The sequence below is a fragment of the Ambystoma mexicanum genome, chromosome 8 (assembly GCF_040938575.1).
Source record: "Ambystoma mexicanum isolate Mex_15411 chromosome 8, UKY_AmexF1_1, whole genome shotgun sequence".
In the NCBI taxonomy this organism is placed as follows: domain Eukaryota; kingdom Metazoa; phylum Chordata; class Amphibia; order Caudata; family Ambystomatidae; genus Ambystoma; species Ambystoma mexicanum.
Genome location: NC_090929.1, coordinates 578,646,108 through 578,670,280, shown reverse-complemented (window position 1 = coordinate 578,670,280; position 24,173 = coordinate 578,646,108). Strand labels below are relative to the sequence as shown.

The following is a 24,173-nucleotide window of genomic DNA, read 5'->3' as shown; positions in this document are numbered from 1 at the left end:
GAATATGATTATGTAATCACATTTCGACCAGGAGTCAGGAACAGAAAGGCGGATGCCTTATCTCGCATGGGCATAGATGAAATGGTATATACAACTCCAGACCCAGTACCAATTATACCAGAAGACAAACTCTTGGGTATTACAACAGCCTTAACACAAGCAGAACTACGAAAAAGAAATCCAACAGACAATGAATCCTGATGTCTTCCTCGCATGGCAAACTCAAGGCGAACAATATACCATAAAGGACCATCTACCTTTTTTTAGGGATAGCCTATATGTACCCAAGAAGGAATTACAACAGCATATTATTTCAAACTATCACGATTCACTGATCGAAGGGCATCCTAGGATCGCCAAAACCCTAGCTAAGGTGAAAAATAACTTTGGTGGCCTACCTGGCGTAAGGACATCATTCAGTATATTCAGTCCTGCGGTGTCTGCACACAAAATAAATCACAGATACAAAAACCATCTGGCCTCCTACAACCATTGGACATTCCTCCAGTTCCATGGCACACTCCCTTGACTTCATCACTGATCTACCTCCAAGCCAAGGGTTCAACACCATCCTTGTAGTTGTGGACCTATTATCGAAGATGGCCCATTTTATTCCTCTCAAAGCCCTCCCAGACGCAGCCACTTAGCGAAAGTGTACCTGGAAGGCGTGGTTAAGCTACATGGCTTCCCTTCAGTTCTGGTCTCTGATCAAGGCAGCCAGTTTGTTTCAAGCTTCTGGAGAAAATGTTGTGCAATGGCGCAGATTGACATTTGGCTATCTACCAGTCACCATTCTCAAAGGACGGCCAAACCGAGAGAACCAATCAGACACTCGAGCAATATTTATGGTGCATGCTGCACCACGAACAAAGGAATTGGAAAGACCTACTATGGATAGCCGAATATGCATATAACAATTCTTTGCATTCAAGCACGGGACAAACTCCCTTCTATACCCTTTATGGCAGACATCCACGTACCTCTGAATTAGACCTTCCAGCCAGCTGAACAACACCGCAGCCTACCTGGTTTTAACTAAGGCTGCTCGAGTCTCTTCCGACTCCAGGGCGCGTTCAGTTCCGGGAATGCAGAATCCAGGAATCCAAGAATCTAGGATGAGTGCAACTAGCACACGAGTCCAGGAAACGGGAAGAAAGGAAGGAAGGGGCAAGGAGCGGATAGGTGCACAAGGACAGAGAAAGAATACTGCGAGCTACGGATCACACGTCTGATGGCTACTTGCAATAGAATTGAGACGCGTGGAGCCGCGGAAGGCGTGGTCTATAAATAGAGTACGTTACGTCCAGCGCATGGATCGAGAAATGGTCTTAGCGCTGGGCGACCATGTTGAGAGTATTAGAGAATGCAAGCCAATTTGTTTGGTCGTAGGTGTCGGGGTGGTAGTTTTGATGACAACCACACCCGGTCACCGACTGCATAAGAAGGGCCTGGTCTTTTTTTGGAATCCGCATATCTCTTGGTCTGTGATCTGGCCTTTTCTAAGTATTTCTTGGCCTCCTGGTGTATGTTGAGGAAAGTTTCGATCCTGGAGTCAACAGTAGGTACTGGTGTAGGATGAGGAAGGATAGAGAGTAAAACCGATGGATGGAACCCTTGACTACAATAAAAAGGGCTGGTCTGGAGCGATGAATTGTCAGAATTGTTGTAAGCGAATTCCGCAACGGGTATCAGGAGCGACCAGCCATCCTGGACCTTGATGGCGAAGCATCGAAGATACTGTTCCAGGGTCTGATTTGCACGTTCTGTGGCTCCATTGGTTTGAGGGTGATATCCCGAAGAGAGGGCACGTTGAATTCCTAGAATCCGGCAGAGATGTTTCCAAAATTGAGAAATGTATTGAGGTCCTCGATCAGATATGATCTTGGAAGGAAGCCCATGCAGGCGGACTTGGACAGGATGTCTAGCTCCCAGGAGTAGGTGTCGCCATTCAGTGAATGCTTGGCGGATGGCTAACAGTTCTTTTTCCAGGACGGAGTAGTGTGTTTCACTTGGAGTTAGGGTTTGTGAAAGATAAGCAATGGGGTGTTCCAGCTTGTCCTCTAATTTCTGTTTTAATACTGCTCCTGTAGCGTAATTAGAGGCATCCGTTTCCACTAGAAATGGCCGGCTTGTGTCGGGTTGGGCCAAAATAGGAGCTTGTGTAAACTCGGCCTTCAAACGCTGGAACGCAGTGTCTTGCGGTGTTGACCAGATAAAAGGGGTGTCCTTCTTTAAGAGAGCCACGATCGGTTGAACAATCTTGGAAAAGGTGGGTATGAATTTCCGATAGAAATTGGCTAGTCCTAGGAAGGATTGGACTTGTTTCACGAACGTGGGAGCTGGCCACGCCAAAATGGCTTCTACCTTTGATGGATCCCTTCCAATTCCCTCTGGACTAAGGATGAATCCTAGGTAGTGAACAGAAGTAACGTGAAACAAGCATTTTTTAGGTTTGGCTAAGAGTTGGTGTTCACGGAGTCTTTGTAGTACTGCCTTTACATGTTCTTCATGCTTTAAAGGGTCCTTGGAAAATATCAGTATGTCGTCCAGATAAACAATGGCGAAGAGAAACAACATGTCAGAGAAAACCCTATCCATAAAACGTTGGACCACTGCCGGGGCATTAGCTAGTCCAAATAGCATGACCAGGTATTCATAATTGCCAAAGGGTGTTCTAAAGGCGGTTTTCCACTCGTCTCCTTCCCGGATACGGATCAAATGGTAGGCACCCCGGAGATCCAACTTGGCGAATATTACCGCGCCTCTCACGGCTTTCAAGATATCCGATATCAAGGGTAGTGGGTACCGGTCTTTGAGGGTGCGTTGATTTAGGCCGCGATAATCGAGGCAGGGTCTGAGTTCCTGGGTATCCTTCTTGTGAACAAAGAATAACGAAGCACCTGCTGGAGATTTTGAAGGTCTTATGGTGCTGTTTTCAAGGTTGGTGTCTAGGTATTCTTTCAGGGCCTTTTTCTCAGGTTCAGAAAGGATAAACATCCTGCCAAAGGGAATCACTGCTGAGGGATCTGTTTCAATTGCGCAGTCTTCAGGTCTGTGTGGGGGTAAGGCCTGGACTATGGCAGTCGAAAATACATCGGCGTATCCTTGGTAGGCCTCAGGGACTTGTATGATATTGGAAAACATAAGTGGTGTTTTTTGATCTTTAGATGGTTCCTTAGGGGGTGTTGACGAAGGTTCCAGGAATAGACAGTGAGTCATACAAAACTCTGAGCCTAGGAATAGTGATCCTGCTGTCCACTTGATATACGGATTGTGTTTCTGTAACCACGGCATACCCAATACCATGGGGTAGTGGGCTGACTTAATGATATCGAATCTAATCAGCTCTTGATGATGATTTATTGAGACCCGGATCTCCTTGGTCTGCAGGCTTATGGGCCCTGAACTGAGGGGTCTTCCATTGATGGCCTCCACCGGCTGCATGGTACTTCGTGCCTCGTAAGGTATTTGGTGACTGGCAACCCACTCAATCAATGAAGATCCCCATAGCTCCGCAGTCTACCAAGGCCAAAATAGAATAGGTCTTGTTCTTGGAGGGTGATAGAAGTGCCTGGAGAATGACCAGTTTGTTCCAGGAGAGTTCAAGGATGGAATTGATGTGGAGCAAACATCTCTCTCCCGAAGCTCTGCTCCATCTAGGATCGGGAGCTGGTGTTTCCCGAATGCCGAGGAGGTGCTAGAGGACATTCCCTAACCAAATGTTTGTCCGAAGCACAATACATACACAAGCCCATATGGATCCTTCTCAACCTTTCTTGCAGTGATATGGGTCCACAGAAGGCTCCAATCTGCATGGGTTCTGGTTCTGTGGCTGAGCTTGGGTTTGTGTCCGTTCTGACTGTGCTTTCACAGGACATCTTGGATGAATTTCTCCTGGACTTCTTCTTTTCAGCCTTCCTTTCCTGGATGCGGAAGTCTATTTGCATGTCTAGGTCCATTAGTACCTGGAATGAGTTTGGTCGAGCCACTCTGGCCAGCTCCTCCTTTATCTCATCGTTCAGTCCTCTCCTGAACAGGGTGAAACTCGCCTCAGAGGACCAATCGGCTTCCTTGGCCAATTGTTTAAATCGGGTAACATAAGTGAGCATATCCTGGGAACCCTGTTGAAAGTCTAACAAACGTTCATGGGCACTATAGACCTGCTCAGGACGGGCAAACATGTTTTTAAAGGCCTGTATGAACCCCTCATAATCATCCAGGAGGGCATCGCCGGAGTTAACGAGGGGTGTAGCCCAGGTCAAAGCATTGCAGGAAAGGTGGGATATAATGAAACCCACTTTAGCCCTGGGAATCGAAAAGTAAAGGGCTTGAACGTAAAGTGGACCAGGCATGAATCCAGGAATCCGCGAAGGGTTTTTGCCGAACCATCATATTTGTCAACAATGCCACCCAACAGGACCCCTTCTTTAGTGGCAGTATCCCGGGATAGGACCAATTGTTTGAGTGCAGCGTTTTCCGCCTTTCGGTTTTAGACCTCGGTTGAAAGTTCCTGCATGCCTTGCATAAGGTCCTGAACGGCGACCTCCGTGCCGTTATCAAGTTTGGTCGGGTGGCGTCTCAAACTGTCAAGGAGTTCCCCCCTTCTCACCTGGGTCCGTTCTTTGATGGAGTGCTTGGTCGCTGCCTTCTTGCGGACGGTCCTGGTTTTAACTAAGGCTGCTCGAGTCTCTTCCGACTCCAGGGCGCGTTCAGTTCCGGGAACGCGGAATCCAGGAATCCAAGAATCTAGGATGAGTGCAACTAGCACACGAGTCCAGGAAACAGGAAGAAAGGAAGGGGCAACGAGCGGGTAGGTGCACAAGGACAGAGAAAGAATACTGCGAGCTATGGATCACACGTATGATGGCTACTTGCAATAGCATTGATACGCACGGAGCTGCGGAAGGTGTGGTCTATAAATAGAGTACTACGTCCAGCGCATGGAGCAAGAAAGGGTCTTAGCGCTGGGCGACCATGTTGAGAGTATTAGAGAATGCAAGCCCCGTTGAGACAAGGACCAGGAGGTCCAAAAGGGGCGTGTTCTGAAGTTCATGACAACGCCTAATTCTACCACCAGGCAGAACTTACCCCGCAGACCACATCTGGGCAGAGCTGAGAAGCATGCCAGCGAGTAACCTGGCTGGGTGGCGTCCCTGTGGATACCAGGTGAGCGTAACAGGTAATTCTCGCTCCTCGGAATTACTGTTACCACCTTTTTGTGCGGTGGAATTACTTCCATATTACAACTTGGAAGGAACGCACACACACCATTGGCGGTAATGGTAATTCCGTCCAGCGGAATTACCCCTGAAAATGAGTGTCGGACAGTAATTCTGCGGGAATCGGCAGAATTACCATTGCCACCGATACATTTGGTGCAAATTCTGCCGCTGTAATTATTACCGGTGGAAATAGCATCATCGCCGAAATGGGCAGCATGGCAGTGGCCATCTTGAAAAATCAAACCCACTCCGAATCCCCCATTCAGCGATTTGCCGACTGGACCCAGAAGGGAGAGAAAACATGTCTCAGGACAAAGGGAAAGTGCTTGATATTCTATCTATCTATCTGTGTTCTTGTATTGCGCCACTAACTCTAAGGCCTCAGGCCGCACACAGGAGAAAAAGAAACAGACAACAGAGAACAGAGAACATAGAATATGAAGAGGACAACGCAAATGGTAGAATCCAGCCGTACTCTACAAGAAGACAAGGAGTCATAAGATGTTATAGAGCAGACACAATGAGGATAGTGTCAGTAACAAGAGGAGAGGAGACCTTACCCATGGCCTAGGTCAAACAAAAAAGTTTTCAGTTGTTTCTTGAAAACAGTTACTGAGCTGATATTAGCCAGATGTTTTGGCATGGAATTCCATAGGGTAGGAGCCCAGGAATTGAAACTGGCTCCTCCAAACCCCTTCAGCACAGACATGGGTTGGAACAAAGAAATATTGCCGTTGGATCGTAATAAACGACCAACAGGTTTCTTTTTTAGCCTGGTCTTGAGGTATGAAGGGGCCTTACCATGCAAACATTTATGCACGATAGACAGCCCCTTGTGATGCAGTCGTTGTTGGACAGGCAGCCAATGCAGGCTGCGCCTTGCTTCAGAAACATGCATATTGCGCCCAAGTCCAAGCACAGCTCGCACAGTGCTGTTCTGGATAACCTGTAATGTTCTAAGATTTGTCTGAGATGTACCAATCAAAAGACTGTTACAGTAATCCAGCTTGCAGTTCACAATTGCAGCTGCTATCAGTGCAAGATTTTCTCTGGACAGATAAGGACGAATCTGCCATAGGAGTTGGATGTAAAAGTAGCATGAGGACTTGAGGTAATTGGTCTGCCAGGTGAAAGAGACAGCTGAGGGTCAAAATAGACCGCAAGAGTTTTTACATTTTTTGATACGTGAATAACGTGCTGACCAATCAAAAAGTTATCATATTTCACATCTAGATTCTTTAGCCGCTGCTGAGTGCCCAAGATGAGCAACTCGGTTTTAGCATTTTTGAGGGCCAATGAGTTCAAGGCCATCCAATTCTGAATTTCCCTAAAGATGTGGTTAATACACTCAAGATCTTTTTGATACTCGCCTGTAAGTTTGATGACTATCTGCGTGTCGTCGGCATATTTGGCAAAATATATGCCCATGGCCGACAGAAGAACACAGAGAAGACGTGAGTATATATTAAAGAGAAGGGGCGATAAGCACGACCCCTGAGGGACACCACATAGTAGGATAGAGGCAATAGAGAAGGCATTGTTTTTAGTTACTCTAATATTTCGTGGGCCTAGGAAAGATTTGAACCAGGTCGTTGCTTCTTTCGTGCATTTGCCAACTGATGTTAACCTGTCCGCCAAAAGTTGGTGATCAACAAGATCAAATGCGGCGGACAGATCCAGAAGCAGCAGCAAGGCTGTATTGCCCTCATCGACAATACCAGCAATATGGGATTTTAAATCTAGCAATGCCATCTCGGTTCCATGATTGGGCCGGAATCCAGACTGTTGTGTTGCTAAAATATCATGTTCCTCAACAAACATCTGATATTGATTATAAGCAATTTTATCCAGAATCTTCAAGATAAAGGGAACATTTGTAATCGGCCGATAGTTACCAGCCTCTGCTGGATCTTGATTTTCCTTTTTAAGCAAAGGGGTAACCCACGCTTCCTTTATATTTTCAGGTACGAGTGACTCATGAAAAGACCAGTTGATAAAGGTAGTCACCCAGGGGGCGAGGGTATAGATGTATTCTTTAAACAGTGTGGCAGGAAATACATCTCCTTTACATGAGGTGGTTTTGAGCTGAGAAACTATCTCAATAACAGTTTCTACAGAGACTGAGCTGAAGGAGAAGACAGAGTGATCCTTGAGAGGTTGTATGATGTCTGATAACGGAATTGTATGATTAGAAATAAGTTTGACTTGGGCGTTGATGTTATTTTGATGAGTAATCCAATATATTCATCTTGGGAAACAATAATTCAGTGAGGCAGAACTGCAGGTACTCACCGATGAGGTAGTGGCACATGACAAAGAGCTCTCTGGCTCTAGGCATAGATAAACATCTGGCCAGAGGAAGGCTGCCGTCTTGGCCAGCATCCGTGACAAGGTCACGGCAATGAGCACAATCCCACCGAACAGCAAGGACTGCAGAAAAAGGTGGAATGACCTCAAGGCCAGGGTCTCCAGCCTCCTGGGAAAAACGGTGGGAGACAACTACCACAGGAGGCAGCACTGTGTACTCCCTTATCCTGCCCCACGTGAGGAGAAGGCCAGCAGCATCTTCCACATGGAGGGTGTTGGGAGTGCCAAGGTTGGAGCCAACAGCAAGGTAAAGCTGGTGAGTATGAATCTCCCCTCTCCCATGACAGTGCACTGGCCAAATTACCATACCATGCATGCGTGCCTCAGCATAGATGGGCCCAGTGGACAATGGAATATGCAACCACATGTCAATGAACCCAAAGCCAATGACACCAAGGGAAGGTGGGAAACTGTGCACACCATGCATTGTAGTATGAATTAGCATGCAAGCCCATGCAACTATGAGCAAACACCCACATGTGCTGGGAAAAAAAGCAAAGTGCCAAAGTGAACCCCTAGCACAACCACATTTACAGGCCACATCGGCAGCCCAACAGGCAAATAGTGCCCATGCCATAGTGGTGTACACCCTCAGCAGACACTCCGCCCACCTTGCAGGAACCATATGCATTGGCCTGCAATCGACTCTACCCATCAGACCACATGTGTGTATTATGACCTTCTACCATGTAGCATGAGTGTCATGCAAGTCCACGTACAAGTATGCATGATGGCTTACAGCATGTCGTTGTCCACCCAACAGGTTCACAGTCAACTCTGGAGGAGGATGCAGGCCCCTCTACCTCGCATTGCACATCCACCAGTGGGACGACAACAACTACCACCCCTGCATCAACCAGCAATGGGAAAAGCATGATTACGGGTAGGAGCGAGGCACCAAGGCCCAGCAGTGCCATGCCAGCTCCATCTGCTAGTCCACAACTGACCCCTATGGTTGTATCAGGGGAGCCAGATGCTGCGACCGGTGCACTTCGAGCTGCACCTTCACTCACCCATGTGGCCCATCGCCTGGGCCAGATGACCAGGTGCATATCCAGCGTAACCTGCAATCAGAAGGCAATATTGATGCAAGTGGGGGGCGCAGGGGCAGGGATTCCGGGTCCCCCTGCTTCAGCCCCAGCCCTGCCCATAGCCCTCCACCAATTGCACAGAGCGCCCTTTTCCTCCTCTGCCCATCCTCGGGCTCCTTCTACACTTCCTCATGTTGTTCCCCAGACCGGTACCCCACCACGGAAGTCGTTCAAGGATGGCAACCTACACCACATTGCCACTCTAAACTCTCGCTCAGCTGTCAAACACTCCTCTGACATCTGCCGTCTCCTTGAAGATCTCAACCTGGATGTTCTCAATCTGACTGAGATGTGGTTCACGGCCAAGTTTTGATACTCTCCTCACTGATGGCTACAAGATCCTCTCCATGCCTATAACCAACCGTCTCAGTGGGTTGTAGCATTGATCTTCCCGGAGTGGATCCCTGCCTCTATCATTCCTATGCAGGACACCTCCTCCTTTGAATGCCTGGTCTGCAGGCTCTCTCTCTCTCTCCTGCCCTCTCTTTCACTGTGGCCACCTCAACGTCCACCTGCATGCTTCCTGTCCTTCTTATGGACTCTTTCGCAACCTCTGTGACTCTCGCTCTCTCTCTCTCTATTCACCCTTCTGGCCCGACTCACTCTGCAGGGTACATCTTGGATGTTTTGATCCCCTCATACCCTCTCTCTAACCCTCTCACCACTCCTCTCTCCTGGAGTAATCACTTTTTCCTTTCTTCTGATCTCGCTCTCTCTACCCCAGCTCTGCCACCCACCTTCTCAGTCATCCGACCCATGAAGCGTGGGTCAGTTGAGGCTTTCGACGTCAGTTTCTCTCGTCGTTCTGCACCTTTAGCTGACTCACAATCTGACAGCCCTTTCTAACCTTCAATGCTCTATCTTTGGCACGCTTGATGTTCTTGCCCCTGTCATGAGGATCCGCCTGAAGCCCAAATCCAAATGCAACTCTTGGTACTACTCAGACTTCATCACCCTTACACGCAAGTGTAGGGTTGCTGAGAAGAAGTGGCGGGCAAACTGGCCTGCCGCCTTCTCCAAAGGCAATACAGACTCTCTGTCCTTGCTAAGAAGAGAGCGCACATCCAAGCCCACGTCTCTGCGGCATGTAACAACTTGGCCGATCTCTTTAAAATCTGCAAGGAGCTGGCCAATCCTGCTGGAGTGTCTACTTCTCCTGTCCCCTCCCAGACCCTCTGCTTCTGCATAACCCTGGCTTCTCATTTCATCAGTAAAAAACAGGACATCCTTTCCACCCTCTCCTGCTCTCCATCCTCCTCCTCCGTTCCTGGCCCTCCTGCGGCCACCTCGCCTCCTTTCTCCTCCTTTCATTTGTTCAACCCTGATCATGTTTCTAGACAAATTCGATCTATGAAAGTCTCGTCAAAGCAGGTTCTTCCCTGTTCTTCCAAAACCATCAAGGACCACATTGACACCCTCGCTCCAGCCTTGGCTGATTTGTGCAATCACTCTTTCGCCACTCGAACCTTCCCCACCCCTCTGAAGCACTGCCATGTGCACCCGCTACTTAAGAAACCTTCTGCTGGTCCCACTGTCCGGCCAACTGTTGCCCGATCTCCATGACCCCTTTCCTGGACAAACTCTGGGAAAAGCTGCCCCTCTCCCAGCTCAACCTTCACACAGAAGCTGTTGGTTGTCTCCATGACCATCAGTCTGGCTTCAGAGCAGCCAGAAGCACGGAAACTGCTATCCTGAACATCTGTGAAGACCTGCTCTCAAACCTCGATTCTAACCTTCCATCTGTCCTCATTCCTCCTCGAACTTTCCTCTACTTTCAATACGGTTAACCATGCCATCCTGCTCCACCGGCTCTGTGATAACCTGGGTATCACTGATCAGGCCCTGGCCTGGCTGACCTCCTTCCTCACCTCACTGATTGACCCTCCCAGGTCCAACTGAGGCCCTTCCTCTCCACTCTCTCTCTACATTTTGGAGTCCACAGGGGTCAAATCTATCTCTCTGGCTGTTCACCCAATACCTGGCATCTCCTGCCCGCCGCATAGCCACCCTATGTTCCAACTTCCAGTGCTATGCGGATGACACTCGGCTCTCTTTCAGGCTCCCCTCAGCCGCCTCTAGTCCTTCTCTCATTCCTGACTGTCTTTCTGCAATTCAGAAGTCGTGTGCCGCCAGTGATCCCTGCCTTAATGCCAGTAAGACTGAGATCCTCCTCATTGGAACACCTGCACCCTCCTTTCCTGTCACTCTCTGGCTGCCCACCCTGGACCCTCTTCCTTCTCCTACCTGTTAGGCTAAGAACCCGAGGGTCATCTTCGACTCCACACTCTCCTTCTCCCCTCACATCTCCGATGTCTCTACGAAGTCCAACTATCAGCTGCACCTCCTCTTCCCTTCCTCACTTTCCCCCAGAAGCTTACTGTCTCCAGATCTCTGGTTCTTTCTAGGCTGGAGTACTGCAACAACCTCTTTCTAAAACGTCCTGCCTCTACTCTCCCTCCTCTACAACTCATCCAGAACAGGACTGCAAGACTTGTCCTTGGCCTCAAGCCCAGGGATCGTATCTCTCCAGCTCTGAAATCCCTTCACTGGCTCCCAGTGGTGGCAAGGATCAAGTTCAAGACCCTTTGCATTGTTTACAAGGCTTTCTGGGGCCTGGGACCACACTACCTCCAACTCCCTCTTCCTAAATATCTGCCTTCTTCAGCTTTCCGCTCTTCCACCTCCAACTCTCTGAGGGTCAGTCACTTTTCCAAGCAAAGATTTGGGGACAGATCTCTTTCTTCGGCTGGGGCCTTCCTCTGGAACAGCCTCCCTGCCTCTCAGAAACTTGAGCAGAACCATCTTCCGTTCCGGAAGCAACTCAAGACCTTTCTCTTTGCTTCTGCCTTCTCTCTTCCTCTCCCTTGCTGATCACCTGTCTGTTCCATGCACTGGTCAGCTGGTCACCCTCTGAATTCGGGCCCAGGTCCCTGCCTGTCCAGCTGCAATCTTGCACTGCCTCTTGGCTCCTCTGCACTTGTGGTCTGTATCTGTAACCCTAGAGTCCCCTCTCCTGCACTTATTTGCCACCCGTTGGCTGCACTTATGAGTACCCACACTTGCCACCCGTTGGCTTCACTCTTGTTTTTTCTCCTTTGTCCCGCACTTCTCCATCCTCCCCTTACCCTCAGAACTTTTCCCCCTCCCCCTTCCCTGCTCTTGCGCGATCTGAATAACCCAAGGCTTAGTAAGATCGTTGTTTTGTCCTCCATTTGTTTCCCCCTCCTTGTTTTGTCGCGCCTAGAAATACATGTGTACAGGCGTGTTATGAATGCCATATCATATCATTCTCTTGAGGCAATATGGAGGAGGCTGGACACGATGGAGCAGTGACAGGTGAACATGGAGACACTTGCAGATACTCGAGTCCAGCACCTGCAGGCAATCCGTAACTATTTTCAGGTTGCCTTACAGATGACTATGAGGTTCTTGGAGCGGAAGCGAAGACAATCGTCATTGGCAACTGCCGCCCTGAATGTGGTGGGACAGAGGGTGAGAGAGCTAACAGAGGGCATATCAGCCTTCGCTGAGTTAGTGCAGGCCAGCATGCTCCTGATGCTCCAGCACATCTAGGCGCCAGAGTCTGACCAGTCCACCAAACTGACCCCCACGAAGGGATCTGCTGTGGGCAGTCCACAGCGCCACCCCCTGAGGAATGTGGCCCGCCCATAGCCAGAGCTGCCTGGCCAGGGTAAGAGGCCAAGCAAATGAGTGACACACTGCATTGCACCTTTTTTCTGCGCACACAGGGGAGTTGGGTGATTATGGGTGTTGCATAGGGGGAGGTGGGTGGGGGGGGTTTGTCGGGGCTGGGTGTTGGGGGACGGTGGGGAGAGTGTGTTGGGCATGTCTTTTATCACACTTATGTATTCATCACTAGTACACTGGAAGCAATGCTAGGACATTACTCATTGTCTGTTTGAGATTTACTCAATACGTGGCTATATACAAAGGTGAGCAGCATGTGATTATCAATGTGATTAGAAATAATTGTCTATTAGTTCTTGCCACACCAGACAACCATCCCTTCCCTCCTCCCACTCACTGTTTGGCAGCACCGCATCTGCAGGTAGTGAGTTGTTGTCTTCTGGGGCACGGGAACATATAGCCTGCAGCAGATGTTGTGCAGCATGGCACAGGTAAGAAATCCAGTCTTCTCTGGCATGTACATCAAAGCCCCTCCAGTCCGGTGTATACACTGAAAACGACCCCTGAGCAGGCCAAAGGTCAGCTATATGCACAGCCTGGTCCTGAAGTGTGCCTCATTGTAGCCCACCTCCTGTAGCGTATGTGGATTGCGCACAGGTGTCATTAGCCATGGTAGCTGGGGGTATCCAGAGTCACCTGACAGGGCAAAGATCACAAGTGTCAGTCACAGTGCATTGTGGATGTGTTGCCTTTTAAAGGGCATGTTGATGGTCACTCTGCATGCATTTTTCATGAATTGTTGTACAACATGATTTTTCATCACAGTACTTGAATGGTAGAGTAAGTTTCTATGGGGGAACATATGCATTATAGTGTTACACCATACACAGAGCTTACAGCATGCATGTTGCCTGTGTTGGGCATGTGTGTTGCTATCATGCATGTGTCCTGATGGGTGATAAGCTGTACTTATGCAGGTTTGTGGTGCCTGACTTCATTCCATTATGGCTTCACATACATGGTAACCCAAGTACATGGAAACTCTCTGCCAGTGTCGCATTGTCTTTGCGCAGTGTTGAACTGTGAAATTTGATGTGTAGGGATGTGTTCATTTGCACTGTGGTTCCTGCAGTCCTGTCTGTGTGTATTGCTTGCCTGTTGGGGCAATATGCATTGCCGACATACTACTGAATTGTCCTGCATGTCCTAGTCGTGTGGGTTGGTGGCTGTCATGTGCTGGGTGTGAGGTCAAGGCCTGCATGCACAGGTCCTTTACCGGGCATGCATTGTTTATTTGTGGTAAGGCCACCCCCTGCCTCCACATGGCATTTCACTGGTGCTGCAAGATCAGTTTATGTGATAGCACTTGTACTCACCCAGTATCCATGTCCCTTGGCCTTTGTGGCTCTCCACGTATGCAGATGGTGTGCTGTTCCACAGTACCATGGCATTGTGCTGGAACCAGGGAAGTGGGCACAGAAGCGTCTGATCACGAGGTCAGCATCACAAGTGGCCTGGACATTCATTGAGTGATGTTGCTTCCGGGAGAGGTATAACTCTATTGATGCCTGGGAGGTGACCAACACCACATGGGTGCAGTCCAGAGCAGCTATTACGCTGGGCAGGTGGGCTGCTGTGTATATATGTGCATTTGTGCCATTTATCTGTGCCGGGTGGTGCACAGGGAGATATGCCGGGAGGCATGACGCAGGAGTGCGTCCAGCACCTGCAAAAGCACAAATAAGAATTTGGGCTGGGACATGCCATGCAGCATGTCCACAGTGTGCTGGAAGGTGCCGGTAGCAAGGAAATGTAGGACCGACACAAGCTTCAGCAGCAGGGGTAATGCAGTTCTGATGTAAATCCTGGTCTGTATGTCGTCCTGGATCAGGACGAGCAGCTCTACTATGGTCACCGTCTTCAGCCGGTGCAGGGTAATCAGCTGGATGTCAGTAATGTCCACGGTGAGAATCTGACCCGGGGAATGTGCCCTCGCCTTGCATAGTGTCTGCTCCTCCTCACTGTGTCCTGTGCTGCTCTCCACGCCTGTGCAGCTCAATGTGGAGCAGGAAGAACGTGTCCCCGTTCACGACAGCATGGTGTTGGGAAGTGAGTTTGGGTCAGGTGCAGGCCTTTTATTGTCTTTCAGATTGTATTGAGTTGCACGTGTGACTTGTTTCCATCACTTGTATGCATTTACCTCCACCTTTTAGGTGGAGTTAACTGCACTGTGTTTTCTGCTAAATTACTGCCAATTTTCAACGGTATTTCAACTTGTAATACAGCAGAAATATTGTTTTTGCTCTTGGCAGTAATTCTGCCAGCGGAATTAGCGCTGGGGCTAATTCGGCCATTGTTTAACGTATACCTCCAAACTCATGATGAGGCCCAAAGATTCCATATGCAGGTTGAATAAAATTGCTGTTGAAATGGAGCCGTGGGGAACACTGTATGGTACCGTAAGAGAATTTGAGTGCTTTTGACCAAATGATTGTGCCTGCTGTTGCGGTCAGGAAGGAACAGAAGCAATCCAGCACCTCTCCACCTATCCCCATTCAGTGTTGGAGTATAGCACGTACTGTCTCATGGTTTAGCGTGTCAAACACAGCGGCTAGATCTAACAGGACCAGAAGCATTCATCCCCATCATCTAAAGCTTTTAACACATCATCAATTATGTGCAAGGTTGTAGTTTCAATGCTACACCCCTCCCTAAAACCTTATTACTATATTATACTGTATATTGTAGCTTCTGTCCTCTCCTCTCTAACCTGCCTTTCCTTCTGTACCTTATCAACACTTCGCCACATGCTCTTACCACATTTCCCAGGCACACACGTGTAACACATTGTGTTTACCTCCTCATGTTTTGTTCTCCTTATTATCTTCCACAACCTCCTTCACTTTCCCCCCTGCTCCTCCCCATCATTTGTACACCTTTTCTCCTGAATGTCTCCTCCAGCGTCCTTGTATCTCCTCTCTTCCTGGTGATCTCCTAATCTCCTCCTCCTCCTAAGTATCCCCTTGAACCTACTCGTCTACACTCTTCCTTATTTTCCTCAGACACTCTCCACTATTCTCCTGTTCCTTCTGCAGATATACAGTCCCTCACACCTAACTCATGTTACTGCCTCATCATGTGCTTGTACCTCCTCTCATCCACAACTATGATCCCCCAGGTGTAAAGTGTACCTCCACCTTGCCAGGCTATTGCTCCTCTACTACTGTTTCGCCACCACCTCCTCATCCTGGTCCGGGACCATCTTTTCTCGTGGATGTCTTTCTGCTTCTTCTGCCTTATCTTTCACCACACCCTCCTAATGACACCCTTCTTCAGCCTTCTGTTATGTCACCTTCCCCTTCCTCCTGTTGTCTCACCACTTCCTCCTGATCCCCTTCCATCTTCTATCTCTACCGCCTCCTGATTACTCAATGCCTCCTCCTTTTATCTATCCACCTGTCCTCCCTCTGCCCCTTAAGCATGATATTTCCAACCTCCTCTCCCCTCTCATAAATGACCTCCTCTCCAAGTCACCTCCTGTCTTCCAAGTCCACCTTCTCTCCTCTAACCCAGATTCCTCCACACCACCACCCTCCTCTCAGCCTCCCTTGCCTCCACAATACCCAGTTCTTTCTACCTCTGTCCCCTCCAGACAGCCACCTCCTTTTGACCAATACCTTCCCTTTTACAGAAGGCTGTCCCTGTGTGCTCAGACGTCCTCTTTCGGACCATTCTCAGTTGCGTTGGAAATATTTGTTAAATGCGCTTGGTTTGTTTGCATCTTCTACTTGAATTACTCATTGCTGTAAGGTACGTGCCCCTGCGGTAGCTGATCAGAGATCACTGGACTTCTAAGTATTTGGTCTTCATCTTTGAGTCCTTTGAAGGGACAAAACTTTGATGCTTGGAGACAAGCCCATTTCATGCTGCATCACTTAACAGGTGGCTGTACCCAGCTTGCATGGTCACCCCATTCCTTACTCTCAAAGTCAGGTAGAGAACTTCATCACAATCCTCTAGGGTCTCTCAGTCATTCACTTACTTGCAGCAACTGAGCAGCCCTTAAAGGTCTGGGAGAATTGAGTGGTACTGCTGGTGATAGTCCCCTGCCTCAGGCCAGTGATATGGTGGGGTTGTTCCGGGGGATTCCCATATACCCGCTCTGATCCAAGCATCACACAGTGGGTGGCATCACCCGCCTCCTGTTAACACTGCTTCCCCCAACCCCAGGCAGGACACTTTTTCAAACAAACACAAGGAGAGCTGCAAACAACCTCCAATGGTGGCAGAACGAAGGAGATCAACGTATCTTCTTATGTTGATGAAGGAGAATCAAAAGGGGCAATTTGAGAAGCACTACTTCTAAAGGATTTATTCCTTCTATGGATTTCTCATCTATAATATTTGTATTTCAATTCAGCTGATTTTCGGAAACGTTTCTGCCATGAGGGGACACAGCACAGCTCTGCGTGAGCTCTGCCCAATGCCTCCCCACGCCCTGCAGTGAACATGACGTCCGGTCCAGTATCTATTGAGGCATCATGCCCTATGACCTCAGTTCTTCTTTTCTGCTTACTATGTTCCTTCTGTTTGGTACTTAATTTTTGCATTAAAATGCCTAATACTGCAAAGGTGTCTAGCTTCAAGCCATGTGCGGATTGCAGCAGGCAGATATTGGTCTCAGACACCCACAGGATGTTTCTATACTGCATGGGGGAGGAACACGACCCCCATGAATGTGAATCATGACAGTCCATGCACCTGAAGGATCTCCGGAGTGGGTGGCTAAAAGTTTCAGTGTTTTCCACAGGGAAAAGGTCAAAGAGAAGATCTCTCGGTCGAGATCAAAGGGCTTTGAGCAGCGGTCAAAAGGCAGATCCACAGCCCGAAAGGAGAAAAAAGAAGTACTGCAAGAGTTCCCGCTCACCAAGCAGTTCTTCACACCACCTATCTTCTTCCTCTTCAAGGAAGAGGAGCCATAGCTCCAAGGACTCCCCTGAAGTGGCTCCACAGGTACTGTTTCCAACCATCAGCAACATCAGGGTCCATCACACCTGAACATGCCGGAAGTGTTCCCACGGAGGACCACAACCAGATACCTAGGGGCTCGGTCCCAACTCCTATGATCGAAGGTCAACCCCTGTGCTGACATGCTCGCCCTCAAGCGCCCAGACCTTTGATGCCAGCAACGGCCCCCTTCTCTTCGATGCTAGCTCACCGATGGTGCCGAGGCTCCTCTAGAGTATGCCTGACTTCCTCTTGAGACATTATGTCAAATATATGATGAGTAAGGTGATGGGATCGAGCCACTATATCTAAGAGAGGAAAGGGACTTCCCTGAGGAGTTATACGGCGAGTGTGAGAATGTGTTGGGACTGGCAAGCAGTTGAAGCCCCGATGCTGGGGGGATGGGCGAAACCTACCTCTGTACCAGCAGTGGATTGGGAACTAGCAAGAAAGAATTGTTCCGCCTTTTCAAACCCAACCTTCCTATCATCCATGCCTCCCTTGAGAGCTTGGTTGTACAGGCCTCTACCGCCATCCTGTGGACGTCCACTTTCCCCTCCCTGTTTCTAAACAGGGAAAGCAAGAGCTTGGATGTGTGGGGAAAGGAGGTTTTTTGCCTCAGGCAGCCTCGCCCTCAAAATGCTAAACGCCTCCAGTGCCCTGGCCAAGTTTTCTTTTGCCCTTTGGTCGGTGGTGAGTGAAGCAGCCAAACACCTTGAGGCGAGAGAGTGCTTCGAGGCAATTATCCATGATGGCAGGGAATCTTCATGGCACATTTTGCAATCAGGACTGGATACTGGATACTGTGTGGGGCGTGCTAGGGCTACTGGTACAGTAGTTGGGCAACATTTTTGAATGAGGACTTCAGGGATTGCATAGGATGTACAGGCGAAGCTCCTGGATATGCCCTTCGATGGGCATCATCTCTTCGGGGCGAAAGCTGACCACTTGCTGAGGTTCCAATCTTCTAAAGTGACTGCCAAATCTTTGGTTGCAGCTGTCACACAACCTTCTGTCCCATCCAGCAGATGTTGTAGATTTTGACACTTCACCCCTATGAGAGAAGGTGGGAGAGGTGAGGTTCCCCAAGTTAGACAGCAAACTCTTGTTCCCTCGCCCAACCAGATGCAAAACCCTTCTGAAAGGGACCGCTTCCACAAGTCCCTTGGTGGGAGGAAGAATTTCCAAATTCAGCATGGCATGGTCCCATACCACGTCCAACGATTGGGACTTTCTGGTCGTTAATCAGGGTTATTGTCTCCCTTTCATTCAACGTCCCCCAGACCACCCTACTTCCAACATTCCCTTGCCTCCAGAACCTCTCCTTTTAGAGGCAGTCTTTCAGCTTCTGACGAGGGCGCAATCAAACTGTAATCATTCTCTCAATGAAGCTCAGGATGGTACTAAATGAACTTTATCATTCTGGAGGCAGACGGGAGCTTGCGTCCCATCCTGGAAATGAGGCTACGGAATCTGTACTTAGACAAGGACAAATTCAAGATTGTAACTCTGGCCCATATCCTCCAGGCTCTCGATCTGCAGGACTTTTTGGTTTCACTGGTCCTTCAGGATGCCTACTTCAGTGTGCCTGTCCATGTGAAGTACAGGAGTCCTGCCGTTCTGTCTTTCTTTGGAACTCAGGGCTTTCACCAAGCTAATGGTGGTGGTGATGGTGGTGGTGGTGGCGGCTTGCCTCAGGAGGGAGGACTTTCATGTCTTTCCCTACCTGGATAACTGGCTCATCCGAGCTCTCTCCCCAGATCAGAGCATCTGTTCCTAATGTGCAGTCTGTTTCACATCTTGAGTTTTTCTCTGAACTTCAAAATGTCTCAGGTTGCGCCATCCCATTCTCTCTGAGGGGTTCTTGGACACTTCTGTGGGCAGGACATTTCTACCCAAAGACTGAGTTGCAAACAACTCTAGGGTCAAGTTCCGACCTCAGCGTTCCTTCACTTGCTTGGTCTCATGGCCTCCTGCTTTCTGGTGGTGCTACAAGCCCAAATGCACATGAGGTTGCTTCATTGGCTCCTCCATTGCCAGTGGTCTCAATTTCAAGGGCACGTGTCAGATCTACGGCAGGTGTCTTGTCTAGTTTGTTAACACCTTGAAAGGTGGTCCCAATGAGACAACCTGTTGAAGGGTATTCTGTTTCAGCATCCCTGGCCTCAGATAATGGTTATCACTGATGCGTCCCTGAAAGGTTGGGGTGCTCACCTGTCGGATCTGACAGTGCGTGGACTATGGCCTACCTCTAAGTCTCAGGAGCACATCAACTTGCTGGAGTTGAGGGCAGTCAGGCTGGCCCTGGTTACGAGGGCAAGCCTGACTGTGCTCAACTCCAGAAAATGTATGTGTTCCTGGCACTGGTTACTTTCCTTCCTTCTATGCGAGCCAAAGAGGTGTTGGTCCTGACAGGCAACACCATAGCCATGCACTACCTCAACAAAAAATGTGGTGCAGAGTCCTTGCTGTTGTGCAGAGAAGCAATGCAACTTTGGTTCTGGGCTCTGGAGAATGACTTGTCTCTGATGATGGCTCACCTTGCTGGAAAGGAGAATGTCAAAGTGGATGCCTTGAGCAGACATACTTTGGCCTTCCACTAGTGGGAGCTTTTCCAGGAGGTTCTGGGGGAGATTTATTTTTACCCTGAGGAACCCATCAAGTGGACCTCTGTGTTTCCACTGTGATCAAGAAGTAGGAGTTGTTCGGTTTCAGGGAATTTCCTCAGCATGGAGCTCTGGCTAATGCATTGACGGCCAATTTGACATTCAAACTCTACTATGCGTTCCCATCGATCCTTGTCATTCAGTTGGCACTCAGGAGACTATTTGGGTCCACGTTAATATTGATCACCCGGACTGGACCCGGAGAACATGGTACCCAGAGTTTCTGGACAAGCCCATCTGGTGTCTCCCGAGCAGAGCAGCTCTGCTTTCCCAGTCAGAGGGGCAGGTCCATAACCTTCATGCTTGGCTGCTGCTGGGAGGCTGAGATACAAGGAGTGGGGCTTTTCGGACGATGTCCTGAATGTGCTTCTCTCAGATAAGAAACTCTCTACTAAGGCTATTTAGGCCTGAAGCTGTCTTTGGCCCAGACGGGCATATAGATCGTCAATGTGAAGGGGTACCATGCCGCTATCTCAGACTTTAAAAGGAACCTTGAGCAAAGCTCTTTCTTCACTGTTCTGCAATTTTTGCTGGGATTGTGCAATCAGTTTCCACCATGCCAGTTTGTGATTCTGGCGTAGGATTTTAATTTAGTGTTGACCTTCTGTAGGTAAGCTCTGTTTGAGCACCTGCATTCACGTTCTCTTAGACTTCTCAACCTCAATGTGATTTTCCTGGTTGCCATCATTTCCTGAGGTGAGTGGGTGATCTCCAGGCATTGTCTGTTACGTCTCCCTATGACTTTGAAATTGTAACCCTCTTTCCTTCTTAAGTTGGTCTCTAATTTGTATCTCTTTCAAAAGATCCATCTCACAGTGTTTTTTCCTCTGCCCCATCCTTCCAAGGCAGAGTAGTGATTCCATTGGCAGGACCCAGTGCAGCCTCTCTGCTACTTCATCTTTCGGACGAGAAACGTCAGGAAAGATGACCAACTTTTTGTGGGCTATGCTAGTACACATGCTGGCCGGGCTGTGTCCAAACAGTCAAGGTGGATCATTTTCTGCCTCTCAGAATGCTATGATCTGGCAGGGAAGGATGTGCTTGAAGATCTCAGGGTTCATTCTACCAGAGGTCTGGCTGCCACCTCTGCCCTACAGATGGGGGTGTACGGGATGAGGCTCCCTGTCTTGGACATTTGCCTATCAGCTACGTAAGCTTCTCTGCAGACGTGTGCCAAACATTAATGCTTCAATTCACTCCTAGGGCAGGATGCCCATTTCGGCGGGCGGTCCTCCGGAGATTTCTGTTTTATGTGGTGTCCTCTTGCTCTCCTTCCGATCCACTCACTGCTTTGAGGGTCTATCTTACATGGGGAATCTGTGGGAGAAAGGAATCCGTTAAAAGAACAAATTACTAACCTCTCTGTAATGCTCTTTCTGATGGATGTCCCTCCCGTGTATTCCTCATCGCCCTCCCAACCAGCCTCTCTTAGCGGATAGCTAGAATCCTTTGGTGCTGTGGACCCTCTGCTTCAGAGGGCGAGGGAAAAAGAATGGGATTGAGGTTATGGGGCACAGCGCCTTGATATATAAACTGGCCCCGATGCCCTGTCTGGCGCGGGACATGTTAAGGCATCAGGCTGAGCCATGTTGCGCTCCCTGCTGGCGGGAAAGCTTCCGAAGATGATCCATGCTCAGATACAAATATCATAGCTAAAAAATGTGTGGGAGGACCATTCATCAGAAATAACACTACTAATAGGTAAGTAATTTGTTCTATTACCAACTCACCTCTGTCCTTAATCTCAGCCTACAAGCGGGACTGCTTAGCATTTTCAGATTCTTTGAGTTTATATCAAAAGAATAGTCCCAACACCAGTCAGAATACATCATATGTGAACAATATATTAAGGCAAAATAAGTTTTAATTTCTGTTAAAGGATTATTAATGTGTGGGAGGACCATTCATCAGAAATAACACTACTAATAGGTAAGTCATATGTTCTATTACCAACTCACCTCTGTCCTTAATCTCAGCCTACAAGCGGGACTGCTTAGCATTTTCAGATTCTTTGAGTTTATATCAAAATAATAGTCCCAACACCAGTCAGAATACATCATATGTGAACAATATATTAAGGCAAAATAAGTTTTAATTTCTGTTAAAGGATTATTGTTAAATAAACATAGCTTTGGCTCGTTCGAATTATCAGTAGACATCATACTTAGAACTGGTTTCAAGAAAGCTATTGTACTTTATCTGCCTGCACTCCTTCAGTGTGTATATTGAATTTAAAAATGCAAATCCAACAATGGACGTGTGAGACAATGATTACCAATCTGAATTATTTAATCATTTTCCCAGCCTTACCAATACAGTTTCTATTTTTCCGGTCTCATAGTGGGGGGTTCCCACAAAGATGCCCACACGTATTAGGGTCTTACACATTTATTTTTAAAATGTTGGACTGCAGAATTTCGTGCAGTGTCTTTTCTCTTTTTCATGAAGACGAAAAACATCATTTGTCAAGAAGTCCAATTATGTGAATATTTTTCAGCTTCATAGTTGGCGCAACATAATGCTTTCGTCTGCTTGACTGTCACATACGTTCTGCCTTCTGAAAGTGATGAAATCGTGTTCATTTGATCATCGTGAAAGTGTTGAAAATCGCTGATCTGTGATGCATGAAGTTGGTTTCCGCCAGACAGGCAAAACGCCTGCAGATTTGATTTCTCTTTCAGTCGGCTATGAAGCCAGTGTGATGTGTTATGGTTTGATGGAATAGTGACATTGCTCAATAACATTTATATTTCACTGAATTTCCAGATAGGCGGAGGCCAGACATACACTATTGGATTGCGGTTTGCACCAAGTCAGAGTTCCGGGATGGAGGAAATTCTCATTTACATCAATGACCAGGAGGATAAAAATGAGGAAACATTTTGCGTGAAGGTCATCTATGCATAAAAACAACAAATGACAAGAGAACCGTGATTGTCATCCATCTGTCAATGGAACCAAACTCCCACTGATCCAACAAGCCAACGATGTTGCAAAAAGCTGTACCTTTTCTTCTTTTATGGATTTTATAACAAAGCTCATTTTGCTGTCATTTGTTTTATGATGGAGAGCAGTTCCACAAGAGGTTCCCTTTTAACCTGTCTGGAGTGAAACCAAATGGGCTTTTTATAATTGCAATGCTGTTTCTGGGACAGTACACTAGTTGAATTGCCAATGTTGCTGTGGGATGCACCCTGGCCTGTTTTTGTGCAGTTTGTGTGAATATGCAAATTGACCTCAAATAATTTTACATTTGTATTTTTATATTGATACTGTAAATGATGTCATCTGTAAATACGTTTTTTACAATAATTATGATTTCCACCAAGTTTTAAAATAGTTTGTGATATTTTTCTAAGTGTAATATTTATATATTTGTTATTTAATCATACTGTTCGATTACATTTTTACCTGCAACCAAAGGCACACTGCACTTTTTTGTAAATTGTTTAAAAAATTTTGCTGTGATTGCCCTGAATAAACGTTTGTTAGTAATAAGTGCAGTTCATTACTATTTACTAGACTGTCGATTCCATGTGCTACATACAATATGTTGTTTACGTTGCTTTTTTTCAGTTTTGACTTGTCTTTTTAGTTTTAGCTATTAAAAGCGCCACCTATATGCCAAAGCTTTTGCATTGTAGTAAAGATAGGAGAGAGATGGAATGGAAGGAGGGACACAGTTTGAGTGTTTATTTACCCATACTGTCTGCCCAGGCCATGCTAATCCTTGTGATCATCCCAATCCACTACCTGCCCCTCTCCACCCAAAACACATTCTCCTAGGATCTCTTTGAGCTAGCATCAAACTTTGGCCCACTTGTATTATTTCCAAGGAGCCTTATGAGAGTTAATGGCTTAATTGCGGCTGTAACGCACTACTGGTGTGATAAAAATGTCTTAACCCAGTGTGCCTTCAGCCATTTGATTTACATCTGTTCAACTGTTTTGTCTTGTGTATAGGTAAGAGATAGGAATTTTCCAGGCACTGCAGCCAGATGCCCAGGTAGTGTGATGGACAGATAGCGCCATTACGACAGTGCCGAGCCAAGGCCAAAACTGTTGGCTTTGCCGATGGTTGTTTTTGCGTGTTTTCAGATGTTATGGCAATACAACATACCTCTTCCCAAATAGTATTTTCTTTTCCCTAAACCCATCACTTCATTCCTTTT

General features: G+C 47.8%; 1 protein-coding gene across 1 annotated transcript in view; it reads left to right on the top strand.

The window, feature by feature from the left end:
- The window catches only part of NPHP4 (nephrocystin 4), a 1,060,260-nt gene extending 1,036,761 nt beyond the window's left edge, over positions 1–23,499 (top strand). The window contains exon 29 of the mRNA XM_069610268.1: positions 22,768–23,499. Within this exon, the coding sequence (XP_069466369.1) occupies positions 22,768–22,908 (141 nt within the window). The 3' untranslated portion in view covers positions 22,909–23,499. The remainder of the gene's footprint in view (positions 1–22,767) is intronic.
- The last annotated feature ends 674 nt before the right edge of the window (positions 23,500–24,173 follow it).